Source organism: Oryctolagus cuniculus, unplaced genomic scaffold, assembly GCF_964237555.1.
Source record: "Oryctolagus cuniculus unplaced genomic scaffold, mOryCun1.1 SCAFFOLD_112, whole genome shotgun sequence".
NCBI lineage: Eukaryota > Metazoa > Chordata > Mammalia > Lagomorpha > Leporidae > Oryctolagus > Oryctolagus cuniculus.
The window spans coordinates 80,957-104,141 of NW_027208386.1; the positions used below are offsets into that span (position 1 = coordinate 80,957).

The 23,185-nt window shown below is 41.1% G+C and overlaps 1 protein-coding gene across 2 annotated transcripts in view; it reads right to left on the reverse strand.

Moving 5' to 3' along the window:
* Positions 1–11,993: 11,993 nt before the first annotated feature.
* Positions 11,994–23,185, reverse strand: part of LOC103347594 (zinc finger protein 585A-like) — a 30,446-nt gene continuing 19,254 nt past the window's right edge. The window contains exons 2-5 of one of the 2 annotated variants that reach the window (XM_070067867.1): positions 19,777–19,903; positions 19,440–19,532; positions 13,771–15,987; positions 11,994–13,602 (exon numbers count right to left, since the gene is read on the reverse strand). In XM_070067867.1, coding sequence (XP_069923968.1) covers positions 13,331–13,602; positions 13,771–15,987; positions 19,440–19,532; positions 19,777–19,903 — 2,709 coding nt within the window. In that variant the 3' untranslated portion in view covers positions 11,994–13,330. Of the gene's footprint in view, positions 15,988–19,439; positions 19,533–19,776; positions 19,904–23,185 lie in introns of both variants that reach the window. The other variant, XM_070067864.1, reaches the window with a different exon arrangement.

Below are 23,185 nucleotides of genomic sequence, written 5' to 3' on the forward strand. Positions count from 1 at the left end.
CTCTCTGGTCCATCCAGCTACAGAAGCTGGGGATGTTGAAGTAGGGCTTGGGGATAGGGTATAGGCTTCAGTGCTGCTGACCAGGGTAGGGGCCAGCCAATGAATGATGATGGCTACAGTTCAGCTAGGGGAGAAGTATGGCATCTGTTTGATGGCTGACATTACCAAGAAGGCACCAGACCCTGGACAGATGCTTCATGAGGTGGAGAACATACTTCAAGCATCATGTTGAAAAATGTGTTTCTCTTCTGGTCTCACTGGAGTCAGCCTAATTGGATTCTTTAGCTGTCTTTTCTTCCTGGGGCATCTCAGTTTCTGGGAAGCTTGCTTCTGAATTTTGAAAAGCAAGAACTTTTGGTGTGGACCATCACTCTTTCAGCTAGGGTTGGCTTTTGCTGGTTCAGAGCTTGCACTCTTGTCCAAACTCTTTTCTTCCTCAAACTGCCAGCTGCCTCCATGAAAAAAGGAAAAAATAGCAGCACCCTAGGTTCATTTTCTATTCATTCCATGATGCTATGTTATCTCTTTGTCCTAATGTAGTAGGTAGCTGATCTAATAATCTAACACATTTTAATTGGCTAACACAAATGTGTTAGAGGAAGACCTGACTTTTTTTTTTTTTTTAAATAGGGAACTCTATGCTGTCTGTCTTGATCCAACTCCTTGGTGACCTTAGCCATGAGAATTTTAATCTACAAGCTCTGGGAAGACACAAAACCCATGAAGTGTGGGATTCTCTTGTCTTTTTTTTTTAGTGCCTGTTTGTTGAAGGACGTAACAGTGACCGTTGAATGACAGAGTGGCTGTTTTTGGAGGTAGAAGCACACAAGTGTCCGAAAAACAGCATCTAAACAGGAGATGAAGTGATTTGCTCTTCACATTAGTTGGCAGGTGCATTCTTTTTCAGAGAGTGAAGATGATACAGAATCCAAGTTAGAGAGGGCAGTTTGTAGGGAGGGAGGTGCGGTTGGGAAAATGAGCTTAGGGTGAAGCCTTTCTAATAGTGTTCTCACAAGCATGCATCCAATAAAAGCAATTTGAAAGATAAAATTTAGCCATTCCTTAGCATTATATATATGACAGTGTCATTGACCCTGTTATCATAAACGGCTATGATTTTTCAGGGTGCTGTATAATAGTTGTTTATACTCTAGGGAAAATGAGAAGACTTGGTATATGTACTTTAGAAAATAAAATATTGGCAATCTATCACAGATTATCATTTTTATTATAAAATTTTAAAATTTAAAAGCCATGTTTCTTTCCACCGTGACTATTATGGACATGCATTGGTTGTTCAACAAGTATTTGTTGAACCCAATAATAAACAATTGAACAGATGAGTAAAAGCCTATTGATGAATTTCTTGAGAAAAAATAAATCAAGGATTGGATTAAGATGGAGGAAGAGAGGGAGCTTACTGTTGTAGAAGATAGTATGAAAAAAGTGGAGAGAGTACAGTCTCAAGGAAGAGTTAGGGAAAAAATGGCAGAGGAAACTCCACACAAATTAGAGGGACACTGTGGACCATGTGCAGGGTGTGGACATGCACAACTCAGAAACCCAGCAGCCAAGAACCTCATCAGCAGCTCAGGAAGTGAGACCAGACTGGAACAACCCAAGCCACTGGTGATGAAGTTGCAGAAAGATCCTGGTGGGAATCCAGCTAGGAGCCCTAGGTAGGACAGTGTACCTGCCATGTTTCTGTCTCCCTGACCACCCTGAAACTGGCATTCTGTAACAAGCTGATAGAGAGCAGGCATCATTTTGGACATATGTAATAGATGCACCAGTGTCTGCACACCCAACAAACAGCAGAGCAGAGAAACTTGAATTTGGTGGAGAGAACTGATGGAGGGCTGAGTGCTCATGACTGTGGGAGGCTTGTGTGCTGGGACTGTGAAAACACTGATGCTGTGTGGGAGGGCTCAGTGTGTGGCTGGGACTTTGGGCAGTCACTGTGGGAAGTTGCATGTACTCAGGGCTCGCTGATTATCTGGTGAGGATCACTGCATATCAGCCTCCCACATATGTGCCAGGGGGTCAGAATATGTGTGGAATCCACTGCTGCTTTCCCAGGAGCATTACTATAACTGGTTTGGAAGTATAGCAGCCAGAATTCAAATCAGCACTCATATAGAATCCCAGTAGTGTAGGAGATGGCTCAAACCCATTATTAAACAACAGCTCCCTCTCCTGTCTTCTGTGGTGAACTATTTCTAACATGCTTACTATTTTAGAATTAAGCGTTGTTTTGTTGGCATCTTATGTATTGCACTATAAAATTTAATTTATCAGGTACATTTTTCCTTTTTCTTTTTTTAAAAAAAGATTTATTTATTTACTTGAAAGTCAGAGTTACACAGAGCGAGAAGGAGAGGCAGAGAGAGATAGGTCTTCCAACTGCTAATTCACTCCCCAGTTGGCTGCAATGGCTAGAACTGTGCCTATCCAAGCCAGGAGCCAAGCATTTCCTCCGGATCTCCAATGAGGGTGCAGGGGCCCAAGGATTTGGGCCATCTACTACTGTTTTCCCAGGCTATAGCAGAGAGCTGAATCAGAAGTTGAGTAACTGGTACTCAAACTGGTGCATATATGGGATGCTGGTACTCTGGGCAGAAGCTTTACCCACTATGCCACAGAGCTGGTCTCATAGTATATTTTTCAAGGATTTTTTTTTGCTTTGACTTTCATTCTTTAAACAGCATTTTTTTTAACTTTTCTTTAATGAATATAGATTTCCAAAGTATAGCTTATGGACTGCACTGGCTTCCCCCACCCCCCCTGATGACTTCCCTCCCACCCGCAACCCTCCCCTTTCCTGCTCTCTCTCCCATTCATATCAAGATTCATTTTCAATTTTCTATATATACAGAAGATCAGTTTAGTATACATTAAGTAAAGATTTCAACAGTTTGCACCCCCATAGAAACACAAAGTGAAATATAATGTCTGAGTACTCATTATAGCATTAAATCTCAATGTACAGCACACTAAGGACAAAGATCCTACATGAGGAGTAAGTGCACAGTTACTCCTGATGTTGACTTAACAAACTGACACTCTTGTTAATGGCATCAGTAATCTCCCTATGCTCCAGTCATGAGTTTCCAAGGCTATGGAAGCCTTTTGAGTTCTCTGACTCTTATCTTGTTTAGACAAGGTCATAGTCAAAGTGGAGGTTCTCTCCTCCCTTCAGAGAAGGGTACCTCCTTCTTTGAAGACCTGTTCTTCCCACTGAGATCTCACTCATGGAGATCTTTCATTTAGGTCATTTTTTTCTTTTTTGCCAGAGTGTCTTGGCTTTCCATGCCTGAAATACTCTCTTGGGCTTTTCAGCCAGATCTGCATGCCTTAAGGGCTGATTCTGAGGCCAGAGTGCTGTTAAACAGCATTTTGAAAAGAAGTTTTTGGGGCCATGCTATGGCATAGTGGGTAAAGCTGCTGCCTGCAGTGCTGGCATTCCATATGGGTATGACTTTGAGTCCTGGCTGCTCCATTTCTGATCAAGCTCACTGCTACAGCCAGGGAAAGCAGTAGAAGATGGCCCAAGTGCTTGGGTTCCTGCACCCACATGGGAACTTCAGAAGAATCTATTGGCTCCTGACTTCAGATCAGCCCAGCTCTGGTCATTGTGGCCATCTGGGGAGTGAACCAGCAGATGGATGATCTCTCTCTCTCTGCATCTGCCACTCTGTAATTCTGCCTTTCAAATAAATAAGTAAGTCTTGAAGAAAAGAAGTTTTAGACTTTGATTAAGTGTAAATTATCCCTGTACTCAATTATAGATTTTAATTTTTTCTTGTATCTAGGAAATCTTTGCCTAACTTAAAGTAAAAAAATTTCTTCTATGATTTTTTTTCTGGAAGTATTGTAGTTTTCAGAACTACAGTTAGATCTGTGGCATATTTTCAATTTTGTAAATAGAAGCTATTTTCTTGGAAATTAGTATCTCATTGTGCTAACACCAAGTGTTGAAAATGCTATACTTTCTCCCCTGCACTGCAATAGTGCCTCTGTAGAAAACCTGTTCACTGTGTTTGGATCTTCTCTGGAACCTCTTTTGTGTTCCAGTCATCTGGCTTTCTGTATGACAACAGCACACTTCAGGTTAGTATAAATTTATAACACTTAAAAATCATCCCTTTGATTTTATTATTTTTTCAGAGTTATTTTGGCTATCCTAGATTCTTTGCATTTTCATATGCACTTATATCAGCTTGTTACTTTAAAAATAACCAGGTTGCTAAATGAAAGATCTCTGTGAGTGAGATCCCAGCAGAAAGAATGGGCCATCAAAAGAGATACCATTCTCTGATGGGAGGAGAGAACTTCCACTATGATTATGGCCTTATCTAAATAAGATCAGAATTTGTGAACTCAAGAGGCTTCCATAGCCTTGGCAGCTCGAGATAAGAGCCTTGAGTGATTACTGACATCATAAACAAGACTGTCAATTATTAAATCAACAATGGGAATCACAGTGCACCTGCTTCCCATGTAGGATCTCTGTCCTCAATATGTTGTACTATGTGAATTAATTGTAAAACTACTACTCAGGCTGGTGCCATGGCTCACTGGGCTAATCCTCTGCCTGTGGCACCAGCACACTGGGTTTTATTCCCAGGTGGGGTGCCGGTTCTGTCCCGGTTGCTCCTCTTCCAGTCCAGCTCTCTGCTGTGGCCCAGGAAGGTAGTGGTCATTTGGGGGGTGAACCAATGGAAGGAAGTCCTTTCTCTCTGTCTCTCTCTCTCTCTCTCACTGTCTAACTCTGCCTGTCCAAAAAAAAAATCAGGCAGATTTTATCTTTTTTTTTAAGATTTTATTTATTTATTTGACAGGTAGAGTTACAGACAGAGAAAAAGAGAGACAGAGAGAAAGATCTTCCATTTGCTGGTCACTCCCCAAATGGCCAGAACTGGGCCAATCCAAAGCCAGGAGCTTCATTCCGAGTCTCCCACCTGGGTGCAGGGGCCCAAGGACTTGGGCCATCTTCCACTGCTTTCCCAGGCCAAAGGAGAGAGCTGGATGAGAAGTGCAGCAGCAGGGACTCAAACTGGAGCCCACATGGGATTACAGCACTGTAGGCAGAGGCTTAGGCCACTACACCACAGTGCCAGGTCCCAGATTTTATCTTGAAACTTAACTTTACTCTGACTGAAGTTATCCCATCTCACAGATATTCATCTGCATGTTCAGGCTGTTGAAACAGGATGTGGTATAAAATGCTAATGGACCACATGATTTGTGAGCTCATTTCCTTTAGCAATAAAATTTTTTGTATGATATGTTATGCCCACTTAGATTGTCCCCAAAGACCACCAAGGAGCCTATACTGTTGTAAAACACATGAGTTTTATTGCAGGTCTGGGCTTGGGTGATCAACTATCACTGATGCCTTGGGTCTGGTTGAAAGCCCCAACTTCAGTGAAGGGGGTTTTTATAGGGTTTTCAGAGACAATCTATACATTCTAGCACCATTCAGCAAATCATCTCATTCCATGAGAAATTTAAAGAACATCTCTTAAAATTGATTAGTGCATCCAGCGGCAGGCGTGGACCTATTAAAAGTGGTGGGATGGCTTCGGGGTTGATGCCTTTTAAAATGATTGGCTAAAGTATAGGGTCTGAGCCACTAGGGTATATGTGCCAAACTGCAGGGTCTCAGGATATAATCAGTTACCTTAAGTGCCTGAAAAGACACCTGAAACTTTAGGTATCTCCCTGCTATCTGATGATTGGCTGTTGCTAGGTGGGGCTTATTGCAAGGGGAGTTCATTTATTTATTTTTTCTTTCATGAGCTTCAGGGTTCAGGGCCGGTCAGGCCCGAGTTACAAGATGGAGGCCTATTCTAAAATAGCTGTGCCTTGATCCAGGCTCAGGTCTCTCAGAGATACAACACAGTCTACTCATACATTCACCTATTGAAGAATATCCTGTTTCAAAATTTAGTTTGATTTTTATATTATTGCTCATGTGGAAATTTGATTTCTTCAGTCATTGCAGTTGGATAATGTTTGCATTTTGGATTAGTCCGGATGTATTCTTCTTCTTTGTCTTTTGAAAAGTGTGTAGAATTACATTAGTTTTTCCCACTTTTTCTCCAGTTTTATGGACGTCTTCATCCTGTCACAATGAAATTGATTATGAAAACAGGCTGGTGTTCAGACATCGGGATAGACAAGTGCTTTTGGGAGCTTGGCTCAGGGGCAGTGGTGTGGCTTCTTTATGTTGACACTATCCTTGCTGACAGAGGCCATGCCATGCACTGAGCAGTGCTCTGGGGCCTGTTTGGCCATGTCTGAGATTAATTCTAGGCAGCCAAGGCATGAGCCAAAATTTGCATGGAGCTAAGGCCTCACAGCCAGCATGATTCATGTAGTAACCAGTCCTGAAGTGAGCAATCCTCTGCCTGCAACAGGAAGTCCACCAGAGGCACACTCACTGTCCTCTGTGAGACATGGGGAACTCCTGGCCACACTGCCATGGGTCCTTGCCCCTTGTAGAGACTCCAGCTCCAGGCTCCACCTCTGTCACTATGGGACTGTCCTGTTCTCTGCAGTGATGCTGGCAACCCAGTTTCCTGTAACAGAGAATGGGGAGCCATGCTGGGATCATGCTGAGGTCAAGGTGGTCAAAGTCAGAGGGGCCTCTGGGTCCATGCAGGAGGTGCTGCAGATCCTCAGGCTAAGTTTTACTGATTTTCAAGTGCAAATGATCTATGGCCTGACCAGAGTCACTCCATTTTGTCCCTGATTGTCCTCTATTTTTTTCTAACCAGTCCCACAACTGCTAGCTACTCAAAAACTAATCTTCTGAGAGGTTTTTTGGTAAGTTTATTTACATTAAGTACTGGGAAACTTGTTAATATCCCCAAGATAAGCATAATGTTGCTTGCTCTAGCTCCTGTAACAAATGCTTGGCTTTGTAATTAACTTCAACAAGATATGGTTTTGGCCTTTAGAAGCTTAACCTTGAGCTCCTTCAGGGCAGTATGATTTGGAGAGTACACGCCCCTGTGCAGCCACTGGCTTTTAGAAATAAAAGACTCCATAATTAGGCCCTGAGACTTCAGCACTTATTAATATTTCTGAAATTAATAATCTGTGGGTTCTTGCCATGAATTCAGAGACAAATTCTGAATACTGGCTCAAATAGACCAGATGATAAGCTGAGTTTTTAAGCTTTTATTCAGTGAGAGAAACACATAGGAGAGTGAGGGTTCTATCTAAAGGAGAAAGGAAAGTTTGGAAATTAAGTAGGGGCCATACCAAGCAGGGAGCAGGCCAAGAGCTGTGGACTTGTCCTGTGAGGCCCACACCATCGGGGAGGGTGAGGCAATGGTGTTCTTCCACAGGAAGCACCGGGGACAGGCTTCAGTGAACATGTCCACCTTTATTAATGACCATGTACATTTTCAAAGGGCAGGCAGAAGGGGCATAACTAATTCAGGGCGACCCTAACTCTATACGATAGAACCAACACTGGCACCAATATGCATCTCCAATTAGCTTGAAGGTCTCATAGTTAGGGTAGCTTTCCATGTGGGCCTGGACCACCCCAGAAACAGTTTACCTAATTGGCAGAAGGTGAAGGTGGGAGAAAATGTGCCCGAGGTTCCCACCTCCTACTATCAGTCAGGCTAGCCACATGGGCTAGGCAGAAAGTCTCACAGGATCACCCACATCTCTCCCCTTTGTTTTAGGGCAAGTGTGACTCTGGTTAGTGTGGCACGGCAACAAGCCACAGCCCACAATAAGCTTTAAATTAAATTGAAGAACGCCTAGCATGGTGATTAAGGGCAGGGCGGAAAAGAAGGGCAAAGGGAAAAAGGCCAGGCCCACCATGTTTCAGGCCTTTGTAATTGGCAGGCGGTGCACAGGTATGGGAAAGCAGGGGCATGAGATCACACAGCGGCTGAGGACAGTGTGATGAAGGTGTAGCCTTCCAGTTCTGAAGTCTAATGATATATGACTGCCTGCATCATCCCCCTTCAGAGACTCCATTCCCTTAATCCTAGGGATGTTGAAGGGTGTAGAATCATCACATCTTCTATAGCTGCTTCCTGTTTATGAGGGATGTAGTGCAGTCCCTATCTCTGCCTATCTCATCTAACAAATTCTCTCTGTGAGCTGGAGCAATCTTGGTCACCACCAATGTCTGTGTCCCCTGCATGGTCAGTGACTCCCAGAAGTTGTTGAGTTCTGGAACATATAAGTTTGTAAATTCATATGAGCAAAACTGGAACATGACCAATTGTAAGTGGAGTGCCCCTTTAAGATGAAAAGACCACATCCTACAGACTCCCAGATAGTGGGTGGTGATACATAAACCCATTTAGCTTGAGTATAGAGAATTATATTAGAAGAACACATTAGGAGTTTTATTGTTAATAACAGAGAGAATCAAAGAGGCAGGTACACCATGCTTGCCTTCAGGTGCAGCACTCTTGATGTGAGGAAAGCAAAGGCTTTACTTTTCTTTTTGCTTAAGATCTCTGGCTTACAAGAATAATCAGGCATGTCTTTTGAGTACACCTGTGAGGACTTGAGAGGCAGACAATCCTAATTTTACTAAGGTAGTCATGTTCAGTAGCACCTGGTAAGGTCCCTTCCATTTAAGCTGTAGCCCATCTGAAGAGGATCTTTCTATGAATGGCTTGTTCAGGGAAAGGTGCTGAAGTTGGTTTGTAGAGGGTCAGCTTTCAGAGACTGAGTCCAGGGTTTGGCATTTCAGGCTGCCCTCCACACAGGCTGCAGAGTGATCTCTGGAAAGCACAAGCAAAACCTTTGCCCATCATTATGAGGGGATCAGGCCCCTTCCATTGTTGGGTGGTTGGGTCCCTCCATCAAACCAGAGGCAATTGGGTTGCACCTGTGAAAGGTCTCCAGTGTCTCACTGCTGGTGGCTCTCCAGGGGGTGAGACCAGTAAGAACTTTACGGTGAAAGGAGCAAAGTTAATACACTCATAGTGGGGGTACCGTACTCTCCCCTCTGTTTTTTAAGCATAGTCTTAAGGTCCGGCATGGGAAGTTAATGCAGTGACTCCTATGGTTAATTTCACAATTTACACTCTTTTGTGTGCTGTCAGTGATCACCCAAGGCTCTTGACATGAACTGTCTAGGCTATGGAAGCCTTCTGAATCCACAAACTCCATCAATATTTAGAGAAGGCCGTAAGCAAAGTGAAAGTTCTCCCTTTGAAGAGAGTACATCCTTCTTTGATGACCACTTCTTTCCACAGGAGTCTCACCCAGGGAGACTCTCCATGTAGGCACACCTTTTTGCACAAGTGTCCTGACTTTCCATGCCTGAAATGCTCTTGTGGGCTTTTTAGCCAGACCAGAATGCCTTTAGGGATGACTCTGAGGTCATTGAGCGTTACTTAGAGCAATTGCCATTCTATGAGTCTGCTGTATGGACTACTTCCCATGTTCAAGCATTTACTACTCTTTAATTCTGTTGATATGATCACTTTAACAATGGCTCCTACATGATCAACTTAAAACTTAAAGCAATCAAATACAGTCACTTTTAAACGTAATCATATATATATATAAATGTTAATACTTAAGATGTCACTTTCACCATGTAGCCCAAGGACCAGATTTGATCAAATCATAACTCCTTTAAAACTCAGTTGTTTTAAAAAATTAGAACTTAAGAGGCAGTAAGAGAGCATAGTAGATTACTTTAAAATAACACAGAATCTGTCTCTTTGGTTGTTCAAAAGTCAGGAAATAAAACCTTAAATTTAAGACCTGGTGCATTGAATCAAATCCCATAATTTGGAACAGTTTTAAGAGTCAGAACTAGGGAAGAAAGAATAGCACCCACATGGGAGACCAGGAGGAAGCACCTGGCTCCTGGTTTCAGATCAGCACAGCATGCTGGCTGCAGCGCGCCAGCCGTAGTGGCCATTTGGGGGGTGAACCAATGGAAGGAAGGCTTTCTCTCTGTCTCTCTCTCTCTCGCACTGCCTAACTCTGCCTGTCAAAAATAAATAAATAAATAAATAAATAAATAAAATAAATCAACAAATGACAAAACTGATGAGGATGTGGAAAAAAGTTACCCTGGCCCACTGTTGGTGGGAATGTAAACTGGTGCAAGCCACTGTGAAAGACTGTATGGAGATATCTTGCAAATCTGATCATAGGCCTACCATTTGATCCAGCCTTCCCACTCCATGGAATTTACCCAAATGAAAAGAAATTAGCATATGCAAGAGTTATCTGTAACCCCATGTTCATTGCAGCACAATTCACAATAGCTGAGATCTGGGAACAATCCAGATATCAATCAATTGTTGACTTGATAAGAAAATTATGGTATATACACACTATGGCATACTACTCAGTTATTAAAAAAGAAAGAAAGAAAAAGAAACCCTGTCTTTTGCAACAAGATAGATGAAACTGGAAACCATTATACTTATATCCTATGTTTTCCCTGATCTGAGGTAGCTAATAGAGTACCTAAAATGTAATGTATTGGAGTTAGATACACATTTTGAGATTTGATGATTGTTTAGAGCCCTTGTCTCTTCCATTGAGGAACAGTGATTTTTTTTTAATTTATTTTTTTGCTTCATACTATTTGCTGACTTGTTGAACTCTTACTTAGTGTAGGGTTAACTATATAATCATTAAGTAAACTGAAAACAGATTTTGTAAAAGTTAAGTGGGAATGTGAGAGGGAAGAGGAGAAAGGGTTGGAGTGTGTGTGGGAGGGAGGGTATCAGGGGACATGTCACATACATTCATTAGTCTGTATATATGAAATATATCAAACTTATATTAAATAAAATTTTAAAAGTAAATATTTAAAATTCAAAATATTTATACCAATAACAAGAAGAATTTTAAAGGTGTTTATATATATAATATATATGTGTGTGTGTTTAATTTATGACATTACAATATAAATGTACATATAATTTGTAATATAAATATATAGAGCAACCTTTTGAAATTTTTATAATGTATTTATCATCAGAAAAGAATAGCTCAGCTTTCTGTAATAATCCAGTTTCTGATCATTACAAGAATGAAGAGTAAGCCACAAAGTTGTAGCTCATAATCTCTGTTTTTCTGTGTCTCCAAGTCTACTAACCTCTAAAATTAAACACACACACATAATTCTGGGATAAAAATCACATTAAGATCCCACTATTTTCCTGCATAATTTTCAGGAAATATATTAGTATCTAGACACACAGTGGCAAATTTATCTATGTATAAAATATATGTATGTTATATGTTACATATATTCATATATATATATATATATATATACTACATTGAGAAGAAAGAATTATTACCCTTGGCTAATATGGCCCTGATACACTGTGTACCTGACAGTTTCCAGGGCAACTTACAGAATGTTGGGGGTGATGATGATCTTACAATAAAAGTGAAATCACCATGGCCATGGTACATGACTTTTCTATGCATGTATGTTTTCTCATTTTGGAGTCTCTTCATGTGAATTGATTAATGGCAGAAAAATTTTTTCACATGCATTAAATTGAAATTTTACTGTATGAATTCTCTGTTAGTTGATGTTTAATTTCTTGTTTTTTTTTTTTTTTTAAGATTTTTATTTATTTGACAGGTAGAGTTACAGACAGTGAGAGACAGAGATAAATTCTTCCTTCTGTTGCATCACTCCTCAAATGGCCACAATGGCCAGAGCTGCACTGATCTGAAGCCAGGAGCCAGGTGCTTCTTCCTGGTCTTCCATGTGGGTGCAGAGGCCCAAGCACTTGGGCTGTCTTCTACTGCTTTCCCAGACCACAGTAAAGAGCTGGATTGAAGAGGGGCAGCTGGGACTAGAACTGGCACCTATATTTATGCAAGCCTGAATTCTATGAAAATATACTTCCACATTCATTACACTCCTAAGAAACCCCTTGTGTGAATTTTGATGTATAATGCCATTTCTGACAAATGGCTTTTTGTCACACTAATAATATTTCTGAACTTCTTCATTTTTTTTTAACAATTTTTTTATTTGAAAGACAGAGTTAGAGAGAGACAGAGAAGCAGAAAGAGGTCTTCCATCTGCTAGTTCACTCCCCAGATGGATGCAATGGCTAGAGCTGCAGCGATCCAAAGCCAGGAGTCAGGAGCTTCTTCTGGGTCTCCCATGTGGGTGCAGGGCCATCTTCTACTGCTTTCTCAGGCCATAGCAGAGAGCTGGATCAGAAGAGGAGCAACTGGGACTAGAACCAGTGCCCACGTGGTATGCGGGCATTTCAGGCCAGGGCTTTAACCTACTGTGCCACAGCGCTGGTCCCAACCTTTCTTCCTTATGGGAGTGCCTATTGTATGGGATGTAATTTCCAGCAAAAGGCTCTATCACATGGTTATGTTGATTTTGCAAAAAGTCCTTCACATTCATTATATTCTTAAGTTCTCTCCCTTGTTTGATCTACATGTTATGAGGTATTCCTTCTGACAAAAGGCTTTCCCACATTTATTACAAGATTTCCACCATGTAATAAATTCTCTGATGTTATATTGTGTGATTTTGGCAGAGTTTTCCAACATTCATTCCATTCATAAGGTTTCTCCCCCATGTGAATTCTGATGTTTTATGAGGTGTTACTTATGGATAAAGGCTTTTCCATATGCATTATATCCGAAGTGTTTTCCCCCATATGAATTAGATGATGTGCAATGAGGGCTGAATTATGGGGAAAAGCTTTCCAAGTCATTATGTCCAAAAGGTTTCTCTTCATGTGCATTTTCTGATGCATTCTGAGATGTGACTTATTGCCAAGGGCTTTTCTACAGTCATTGCATTCATGAAGTCTCTCCCTGGTGTGAATTCTGTGGTGTGATATGAGCTATGATTTATAACATATGATTTATAAAGGCTTTTCCACACTTACTAGATTCATAAGGTTTCTGCCCTGTGTGAACTGTTTTGATATGAATATAACTTATAGAAAAAGGCTTTTCTGCAGTCATTACATTTATAAGGTTATTTCCCTGTGTGAATACTCTGATGCATTTGGAGTTGGAACTTAAGTTTTTCCACAGTCATTACACTCATGAAGTTTCAATACTGTGTGCATTCTCTGGTGCATTCAGGTTTGACTTTTGTCCAAAGGCTTTTCCAGTCATTACATTCATAAGGTTTGTGCCTTGTGTGAATTCTCTGATGCATGATGAAGGTTGACTTATAGCTAAATGCTTTCCTCAGTTACTACAATTGAGTTTTCTACCCTGTGTGAATTCTCTGCTGTGATATGAGGTTAGTCTTTTGTCCAAAGGCTTTTCCACAGTCATTACATTTATGAGGTTTCTCCCCTGTGTGAATTCACTGGTGTATGATGAGGTCTGACTTTCGTCCAAAGGCTTTTCCACAGTCATTACATTTATGAGGTTTCTCTCCTGTGTGAATTCGCTGATGTTTCCTGAGGCCCGACTTGTGTCCAAAGGCTTTTCCACAGTCATTACATTTATGTGGTTTCTCCCCTGTGTGAATTCGCTGATGTTTCCTGAGGCCTGACTTGTGTCCAAAGGTTTTTCCACAGTCATTACATTTATGAGGTTTCTCCCCTGTGTGAATTCGCTGATGTTTCCTGAGGCCTGACGTTTGTCCAAAGGCTTTTCCACAGGCATTACATTTATGAGGTTTCTCTCCTGTGTGAATTCGCTGGTGTATGATGAGGTGTGACTTGTGTCCAAAGGCTTTTCCACAGTCATTACATTTATGAGGTTTCTCTCCTGTGTGAATTCGCTGATGTTTCCTGAGGCCCGACTTGTGTCCAAAGGCTTTTCCACAGTCATTACATTTATGTGGTTTCTCCCCTGTGTGAATTCGCTGATGTTTCCTGAGGCCTGACTTGTGTCCAAAGGTTTTTCCACAGTCATTACATTTATGAGGTTTCTCCCCTGTGTGAATTCGCTGATGTTTCCTAAGGCCTGACGTTTGTCCAAAGGCTTTTCCACAGGCATTACATTTATGAGGTTTCTCTCCTGTGTGAATTCGCTGATGTTTCCTGAGGCCTGACGTTTGTCCAAAGGCTTTTCCACAGGCATTACATTTATGAGGTTTCTCTCCTGTGTGAGTTCGCTGGTGTATGATGAGGCCTGACTTTTGTCCAAAGGCTTTTCCACAGTCATTACATTTATGAGGTTTCTCCCCTGTGTGAATTCGCTGGTGTATGATGAGGTCTGACTTTCGTCCAAAGGCTTTTCCACAGTTATTACATTTATGAGGTTTCTCTCCTGTGTGAATTTGCTGATGTTTCCTAAGGCCTGACTTGTGTCCAAAGGCTTTTCCACAGTCATAACATTTATGAGGTTTCTCCCCTGTGTGAATTTTCTGATGTATGATGAGGTGTGACTTTTGTCCAAAGGCTTTTCCACAGTCATTACATTTATGAGGTTTCTCTCCTGTGTGAATTCGCTGATGTATGAGGAGGGTTGACTTCTGTCCAAAGGCTTTTCCACAGTCATTACATTTATGAGGTTTCTCTCCTGTGTGAATTCGCTGATGTTTCCTAAGGCCTGACTTGTGTCCAAAGGCTTTTCCACAGTCATAACATTTATGAGGTTTCTCCCCTGTGTGAATTTTCTGATGTATGATGAGGTGTGACTTTTGTCCAAAGGCTTTTCCACAGTCATAACATTTATGAGGTTTCTCCCCTGTGTGAATTCGCTGGTGTATGAGGAGGGCTGACTTATATCCAAACGCTTTTCCACAGTCATTACATTTATGAGGTTTCTCCTCTGTGAGAATTCGCTGGTGTATGATGAGGCTTGACTTTCGTCCAAAGGCTTTTCCACAGTCATTACATTCATAAGGTTTCTCCCCTGTGTGAATTCGCTGGTGTATGATGAGGTGTGACTTTTGTCCAAAGGTTTTTCCACAGTCATTACATTTATGAGGTTTCTCCCCTGTGTGAATTCGCTGGTGTATGATGAGGTGTGACTTTTGTCCAAAGGCTTTTCCACAGTCATTACATTTATGAGGTTTCTCCCCTGTGTGAATTCGCTGGTGTATGAGGAGGGCTGACTTGTATCCAAATGCTTTTCCACAGTCATTACATTTATGAGGTTTCTCCCCTGTATGAATTCGCTGGTGTATGATGAGGTCTGACTTCCACAGAAAGCCTTTTCCACATTCAAGGCATTTATAAAGTTTCTCTCCTGTGTGAATTCGCTGATGGTTTATGAGGTATGACTTTTGTGTAAAGGCTTTTCTACAGTCACTACATTCATGAGGTTTCTCCCCTGTGTGAATTTGCTGATGTTTCCTGAGGACTGAATTTTGTCTAAAGGCTTTTCCACAGTCATTACATTCAGAAGGTGAATTAAAACTGAGTGATTTTCCACAAGGTTTACATGTGTAAAGTTTTTCCCTTGTATTTAGTCTCTGGTTTATTGTAAGATGTGACTGGTGAATGACAGGTTCAACATACAAAATGTACTTATAAAATTTCTTTCTTGTGTGAGTTTGTTGATGCATATTGAGGCTAGAATTTTCATGGATAGCTTTTTCTATTTGCGTTGCTTTTCCAAAAGTGACAGTTGACTTATTACAGTTTTCTGCCATATGAACCCTCTCAGATTTACAGAACATCTTTCTTGTGAAGACTTTTGCTTGTCCAGTGGGTCCAAATGGCTGCTTCATGATGTGAATATTGTCAAGCTGGCTAAGAGGCTCACAGAACTGGAGAGATTTTCCAGGTATCTTAGTGTTATCAAATTTCTCTCCAGCCTGTAGTTGATCAGGCCCCCTGGGGGGATACACAGTGTGACATTTATTGCATTCCTCAGGCTTCAATCCTGAATAGATTCGCTTTTTAATAATCAGTGTTGGAACATGGCTTGAATTTAAACTAAGTGTTCTTCTTAATTCAATTCTCTTGAGAGCTGATGTCTTGTTATTTTTCATAAAATCCTGATTCAGATTTTTGTCCTGACTTTCCTGGTTGATCCTAATCAGGTCATCCCTTTTCATGACCACTGAAATGAGAAAAAAACAATCATGTCACTGAATCACATGTAACTGTTTCTCCTGCCATACTCATGTAAAGGGAATGAAGTTACTTGTTATCCAAGTGGTATAAGATGTTCACAAAATCAGTATGAGGTACTTATTTGTGACCATTATATGGTTTTTCTCCTTAATACATTAATATACCATGAGGTTTCCCAATGTTCAAACATGATCCTTTTTACTATGGGAATTTGTCAAGGATGGTAGAATGACTTTTGTGCTATGATGTGTGGGATGCCTGCATCTCAAAACAGTGTCAGTTTGAGCCCTGGCTACTCTGCTTTCAGTACAGCTCTCTGCCTATGTAAACTGGAAGGAAGCAGATAATGGTTCATGTGCCTGGGAACCTGTGAGAAACCAGGGACTAGAGGGATTATAGAGTTTTGGCTTCAGACTAGTTAGACCTAAGTGTTGCAGGCATCTGGGAAGTGAGAGCTAATAGAGGACCTCTTTCTCTCTCTCTCTTCTCTCACTATCACTCTGCCTTTCACAAAGATGAAATAACTATAAAATATTTTAAAGAATGGGCAAATATTTAATAAAAATATTCACCCACTACCTAGCAACCATTTTTTTCCTTGTGCTTTTTCTCCAGTTTATTTTTATAAAAATTGTGTGCTTTTTGCTTTTCTGATATCTCAACCATAAACATGAAAAAGTTTCACTAATCATTTACTTGCAAGTGGAGAAGAGTGAAATGTGCCTGTACTTTAAGCAGGACAACATTTAAGGAGTAGGATTTGAATCTATGAGTGTCTCATGCTCAGTCTTCCTAGGTAAACATCATTTGTGGGATTTTTCAAATGAAAAACTACTTTGTCTCTACTCTATGACAGCTTCCCCAAATTCCTAAGGACACCCAACACCTTCAGCTTCTCAGAAGTACAACAGGTACAGAAAATTCCCAATATACCACTTTAGTTAAACACTCCCAATCAGTTTGAAGAATTTGTTTCTGCAAATCGGGATGTGCTCATCTTCTTTGAAAAGTGTTTTCTAACTCATTCTGAAATCATCAGTACTGGTTACCTCCTCTAAATTCTTTCTAGAAACATTCCTGTGTGATAATTTGAATTTCTGGAGGCTTTTGATCAGTTGCCTCCTATTTTCACTGAAAGCTTCATTTCCTATGCTTTTCTTATCTTTTCATTGGCTTTTTTTCAATGATACTGAAAATAAGAGAGAAATCATACTTCAAACTCCACCCTTAAAGAAATCTGAGTCACTCAACATAACCCCATGAGGCTACTTGACCTTGGGTCTCAAAATCTCATTATTTTCTTGGTGAGTCTAGGATCACTTATTTTCATGTTTTATGTAAGTTAATGCTTAGTTTAGGATTTCTTTTTTTCAAAGATTTACTTTATTTATTTGAAAGCTAGAATTATAGAGAGAGAGACAGAGAGAAGTCTTCCATCTGCTGGTTCACTACCCATATGGGCACAACAACCAATGCTGGGCCAAAATGAAGTTAGGAGCCAGAGTGTCTTTCTTGTCTCCCACATGGGTACAGGGGGCCAAAGACTTGGGCCAACCTCTGCTCTTTTCTCAGGTGCATTAGCAGAGAGCTGGATTAGAAGGGGACCAGCTGAGACTTGAACTGGCACCAATATGCAATGCTAGTGCTGCAGGCTGGAGCTTTAACACACTGCACCACAGTGTCATTCCTAGCTTCATAATTTCTGATGTCACAGCACAGAGGCTTACTCATGACCATCTTTTATTTTTAAAGATTTATTTATTTATTTGAAAGTCAGAGTTACACAGAGAGAGGAGAGGCAAAGAGAGAGTAAGGTCTTCCAACCAATGGTTCACTCCCCAGTTGGCCACAATGGCCAGAACTGTGCTGATCTGAAGCCAGGAGCCAGGAGCTGTTTTTGGGTCTCCCTCAGGTGCAGGGGACCAAGGACTTGGACCATCTTCTACTGCTTTCCCAGGCCATAGCCGAGAGCTGGATTGGAAGTGGAGCAACTGGGTCCCAAACTGGTGCCCATATGGGATGCTGGTGCTTCATGCTAGGGTGTTAATTCACTGTGCCACAGTGCCAGCCACATGACCATCTTTTAACATTTACTTATTTACTTACTTGAGAGTCAGAGAGACAGAATGAGAGATAAAGACAGACTGAAACAGAGGTTAGCCAACTGTAGGCTCACTCTTCAAATGTTTCCAACAGACTATAATTTTCTTATTTATTTGAGAGGCACAGAGGAAAAAAAAGAAAGAGACTAAGAAAGAGAGAGAGTTCACATTTATTGATTCAGTCCTGAGCAAGTCCTATGCCTGGGCAAAATCATGAGTGGGAACGCAATCTGAGCAATGAGTTAGAAATAAGTTTCTGGGGGCTGGCATTGTGGCATAGCAGGTAAAGCCACCACCTGCAGTGCCAACATCACTTATGGGTACCAGTTTAAGTCCTAGGTGCTCCACTTCTGATCCAGCACTCTGCTATGGCCTGGGAAAGCAGTAGAAGATGGCCCAAGTCCTTGGACACCTGTACTCATATGGGAGACCTGGAAGAAGCTCCTGGCTCCTAGCTTCAGATCAGTACAGCTCCAGCCACAACAGCCAATTCGGAAGTGAACCAGTGGATGGAAGACCTCTTTCTCTCTCTGCCTCTCCTTCTTCTCTCTCTCTGACTTTCAAATAAATAAATAAATCTTAAAAAAAAAAAAAAAACCAGAAACAGGCTGGTGTGGTGGCTCAATAGGCTAATCCTCTGCCTGCGGCACCAGCACACCAGGTTCTAGTCTCGGTCGGGGTGCTGGATTTTGTCCCAGTTGCCCCTCTTCCAGGCCAGCTCTCTGCTGTGGCCCAGGAGTGCAGTGGAGGATGGCCCAGGTCCTTGGGCCCTGCACCTGCATGGGAGACCAGGAGAAGCACCTGGCTCCTGGTTTTGGATCAGCGTGGTGTGCCAGCCACAGCACACCAGCCATGGTGGCCATTGGAGGGTAAACCAATGGCAAAAGTAAGACCTTTCTCTCTGTCTCTTTCTTTCACTGTCCACTCTGCCTGTCAAAAAAAAAAAACAAAAAAAAAAAAACAGAAAAATTAATCTTAAAAAAAAAATAAGTTTCTGTATGTTACCTAATTAACAAGCACTGAAGGAACTAATAAGTGCATGAAGGGAAAGGTATGAAAGTGTAGAGAAGGACAAGTTAGAATTGGGGGAATGTATCAAACCTAGATAAAAGCCTTAGTAACATCAGAAAATGACTGGATTTTTTTTTTTTAATCAAAGAACATCTTCACTAAGAACAAAAGTTAGGAAGATACTGGTATCTCTAAATGCCTGTGTCTGATGCACAAAACCAGCTGTCATCAGGAGTAAGGCTTGAGAAAATTTCATGGAAAGAACACCAGTCAACATCTGCACACTTTCTGCCTTGGCCTCCCTGTCTCTTATGTGCAGACTGACCTGAAAGGCTCAGATTCAAGCATTCATCCACGATCCATGGCTCTTCTCCTCGCTCCAATTTGAAGATCAAGTCAGGTTTGGTAATGCAGTGCCCTATTAATGGAAACAAAGTAAGACTTTGTAAAATCACTATCTTGGGTTATTTAAAGGACTACAGCTTGGTTCAGGAGCTATGCAACAAATGTTCCAATTTGAATCTTTTGTTAGATGGTAGATATTCAGATTATTCATGGACTCAAATTCTAATCCTGCCCAATATTAAACATTATAAAGTGTTCCCTTATTTGTCAAATACCAAGAAAATGTTATCACTGGGCATGTGATGGGTGTCACTCACCCAAGGAGAACAGGCTGCTGTAGGTCTCCAGCATCACATCTCTGTACAGGATTTTCTGAGCATTGTTCATTTTCTGCCATTCTTCCCACGTAAAGTACACAGCCAGGTCTTCAAATGCTGTCATCACCTATAATAATACACTTCCAGTCAACATGTTAACTCTGTCACAAAATAAACACTGACAGTTGTGTATGGATATGAAGGAAAAAAGGAAGGATATGGTTTCACATTAGACTTGTGGAGTGTTTAGAAAGCCACACGGAGCATTCAACAGAGTCAAACCCATGATCTACAGGCTGTGAGACATGCCCAAGCTGGAGGGAAACAGGAGGTTCAAATCACAAAGGCCACATCTGTCAAGGGGAATTGCACAGCAGGCTAGAAGAGGGGCAATACTGACTCTTGACTGGGCAATGTTAAGGAGAAGTATGTAGAAGCATTGAGAAAAAAGGCAAGAAACCGTCAGTGAAACTACGATGGGAATGAACAGAAAACAATTTCCAGGAAAACACCATGCATATCATTTCCAATATGTCAGAGAAAAAATATATTAAAAGACAGGGCAGACATTTAGCTTAGTGTTGTTTATGATGCCACCTCAGAGTGTCTATGATTTCCAATGCCAGCTCTAGTTTCTAGCTCCCAGATAATGCAAACCTGGGGAAGCAATGGTGATGTCACCAATGAAGGAGGCCTATATTCCATTCCCCAATCCTGGCTTCAGTCTTGCCCCACCTGTTTGGTATGGTTATCTAGGAAATGAATTAATGTGTCAAAGCTCTCTATCTCTCAGTCCATCAACTTTTTTCTCTATCAAGCTAATAAATATTTTTAAGTAAGAGAGAAAATACAGGTAAGACAAAGAATACAAATTAGCTTTTGCCCTTGTCTATGATTATTCTAGTGATAAACAATTGAAATAACATTATACCTAATTAAAGTGAAAGCAATGGAAATACTTGCCCAAAACATTCAAATGATAAACATTTGAAATGACATTATACATAATTAAATGAAAGCAATGGAATTTTTTGCCCAAAAAGAGAACCTGGGAATGTCTGCAGTACAATCTGCATTTGTGACTCACTGAGAAAAATGCTTAGAGATTCATTTCAGAACCTGCAATAGTCACCAGAATTGTGATCCAGCAGGCTAAGCCTCCACCATCAATGCTGGCATCCCATGTAAACAGAGGACTTGAGTCCTTGCTGCTCCACTTCCAATCTAGTTCCCTGCTAACCTGATTGAAAGAGCAGTGAAAATGGCCTGAGTATTTGGATCCTTCCACCAATGTGGGAGACCCATGGAGTCCCAGGCTCCTGGCTTTGGCCTGGCCCAGTCCCAGCCATTGTGGGCATTTGGGGAATGAAACAGTAGATAGAATATAACACCTTTTGTCTCCCTGTCTCTCCCAATCTCTGCAAGTCCACCTTTCAAATAAATAATCTTAAAAAATAAATGAGCCTCCAGTAGATTCTTTTCTCCACACATTCCTTATCCTATTCCAGAATCCAATTCAGCTTCTCAAAGGTATTAAGAACTCCATTACTCTAACAATTTGAAAACAAACTTAACTGATTTGTGTTCCAGCACTAGGTAACTCTTCCTCTTGCAGAATGCTAAGTGTTTACTTCATAGGTAGCACTAAAACACTGTTCAGTACATCATCTATGTGTAGAATGTTTCAGACATGACCCCAAAAATGTAGCATATTGTGCTTAGTTTCAACTCAATTCATGTAACAAATATATATTTTGCTATAGCAACAGAAAGACAAGAGACCAAACTGCATTATTATAGATGACAGTAATGTTTCATAATCATGCCAAATTCATAATTCATTTCTGTATATTCTGTGAGAACAAATTTTATGTTTATTTTTCTATTTTAAAATTTTGTAAAGATTTATTTATTTATTTGAAAGTCAGAGATACACAGAGAGAGGAGAGACAGAGAGAGAGAGAGAGGTCTTCCATCTGCTGGTTTAGTTCCCAGTTGGCTGCAATGGCTGGAACTGCACCAATCTGAAGCCAGGAACCAGGAGCTTCTTCTGGGTCTCCCACATGGGTGCAGGGGCCCAAGGACCTGGGCCATCTTCCACTGCTTTCCCAGGCCATAGTAGAGAGCTGGAGCAGAAGTGGAGCAGCCGGGTCTCAAACCGGTGCCTATATGGGAAGTCTATGCTTTAGACCAGGGCATTAACCCACTGAGCCACAGAGCCAGCCCCATATTTTCCATTTTAATTAACTAGTATACTGGGACTGGCACTGTGGCTAGCAGGTAAAGCCACTGCCTTCAGTGCTGGCATCCCATATTGGTGCCAGTTCAAGTCCCAGTGGCTTCACTTCCAATCCAGCTCTATGCTATGGCCTGGGGATTCAGTAGGAGATGGCCTAAGTCCTTGGGCCCCTGAACCCATGTGGGAGACCCAGAAGAAGCTCTTCACTTCTAGCTTTGGACCAGTGCAACTTCGGCCATTGTGGCAAACTGGGGAGTGCACCAGCAGATGGAAGACTCTCTCTCTCTCCCCCTCTGCCTCTCTGTAACTCTGACTTTCAAATAAATAAAAAAAATCTAAAAAAATTAATAAATAAACTAGCATTAAACACCTAAAATGAGTACTGACAAGCTGGGGAATAATTAAAAAAAAAAAAAAACACTTACAGGTGATATATTAATTTTCTTTCCTCTTAGAAACATGTGGAGGACCCAGAATCATACCTGGGAGAGAAGGTGAATGGCAGGAGTTCAAAGAAAACTCGGGAGGCCAACACTGTGGCATAATGGGTAAAGCTGCTGCCTTCAGTGCCAGCATTCCATATGGGGTCTGGTTCAAGTCCTGCCTGCTCAACATACAATCTAGCTTTCTGCTATGTCCTGAGAAAGCAGTGGAACATGGTCCAAGTCCCTGGGCCACTGCACCTGCATGGGAAACCCAGAAGCTCTTGGGTCTTGGCTTTGGATCGGCTGAGCTCCAGCCTTTGCAGTAATTTGGAGGGTGAGCCAGCAGATAGAAGACTTTCTCTCCTTGCAACTCTTTCAATAAATAAATGAAATCTTAAAAAAAAAAAAACCCTCTGGTTTCCTTCTGCACTGAACAGTGGGGAAAAAAAAGGATATAATAGAATGAATAAAGAATAATAAATACATTAACCAAGAAAACATCAGCTTCACTGTGGAGGAATAAACCTCTAAAAATAGAAATACATAGGAAAATGCACCCACCTATATTAAGTGGCAAAGATTAAACAGAAGTTAGCATTGGTTTAACGAAAGCATTATCTACAAATTTTGTAAAATAATAATGTAAAAGTAAAAAGAAAAGTTGAGTGTTCAAATGAATAAGGTTATCAGAGATAAACATTATGTTGTTATTAAAGTTTATACTAAAGAATGTTAACAAATACAC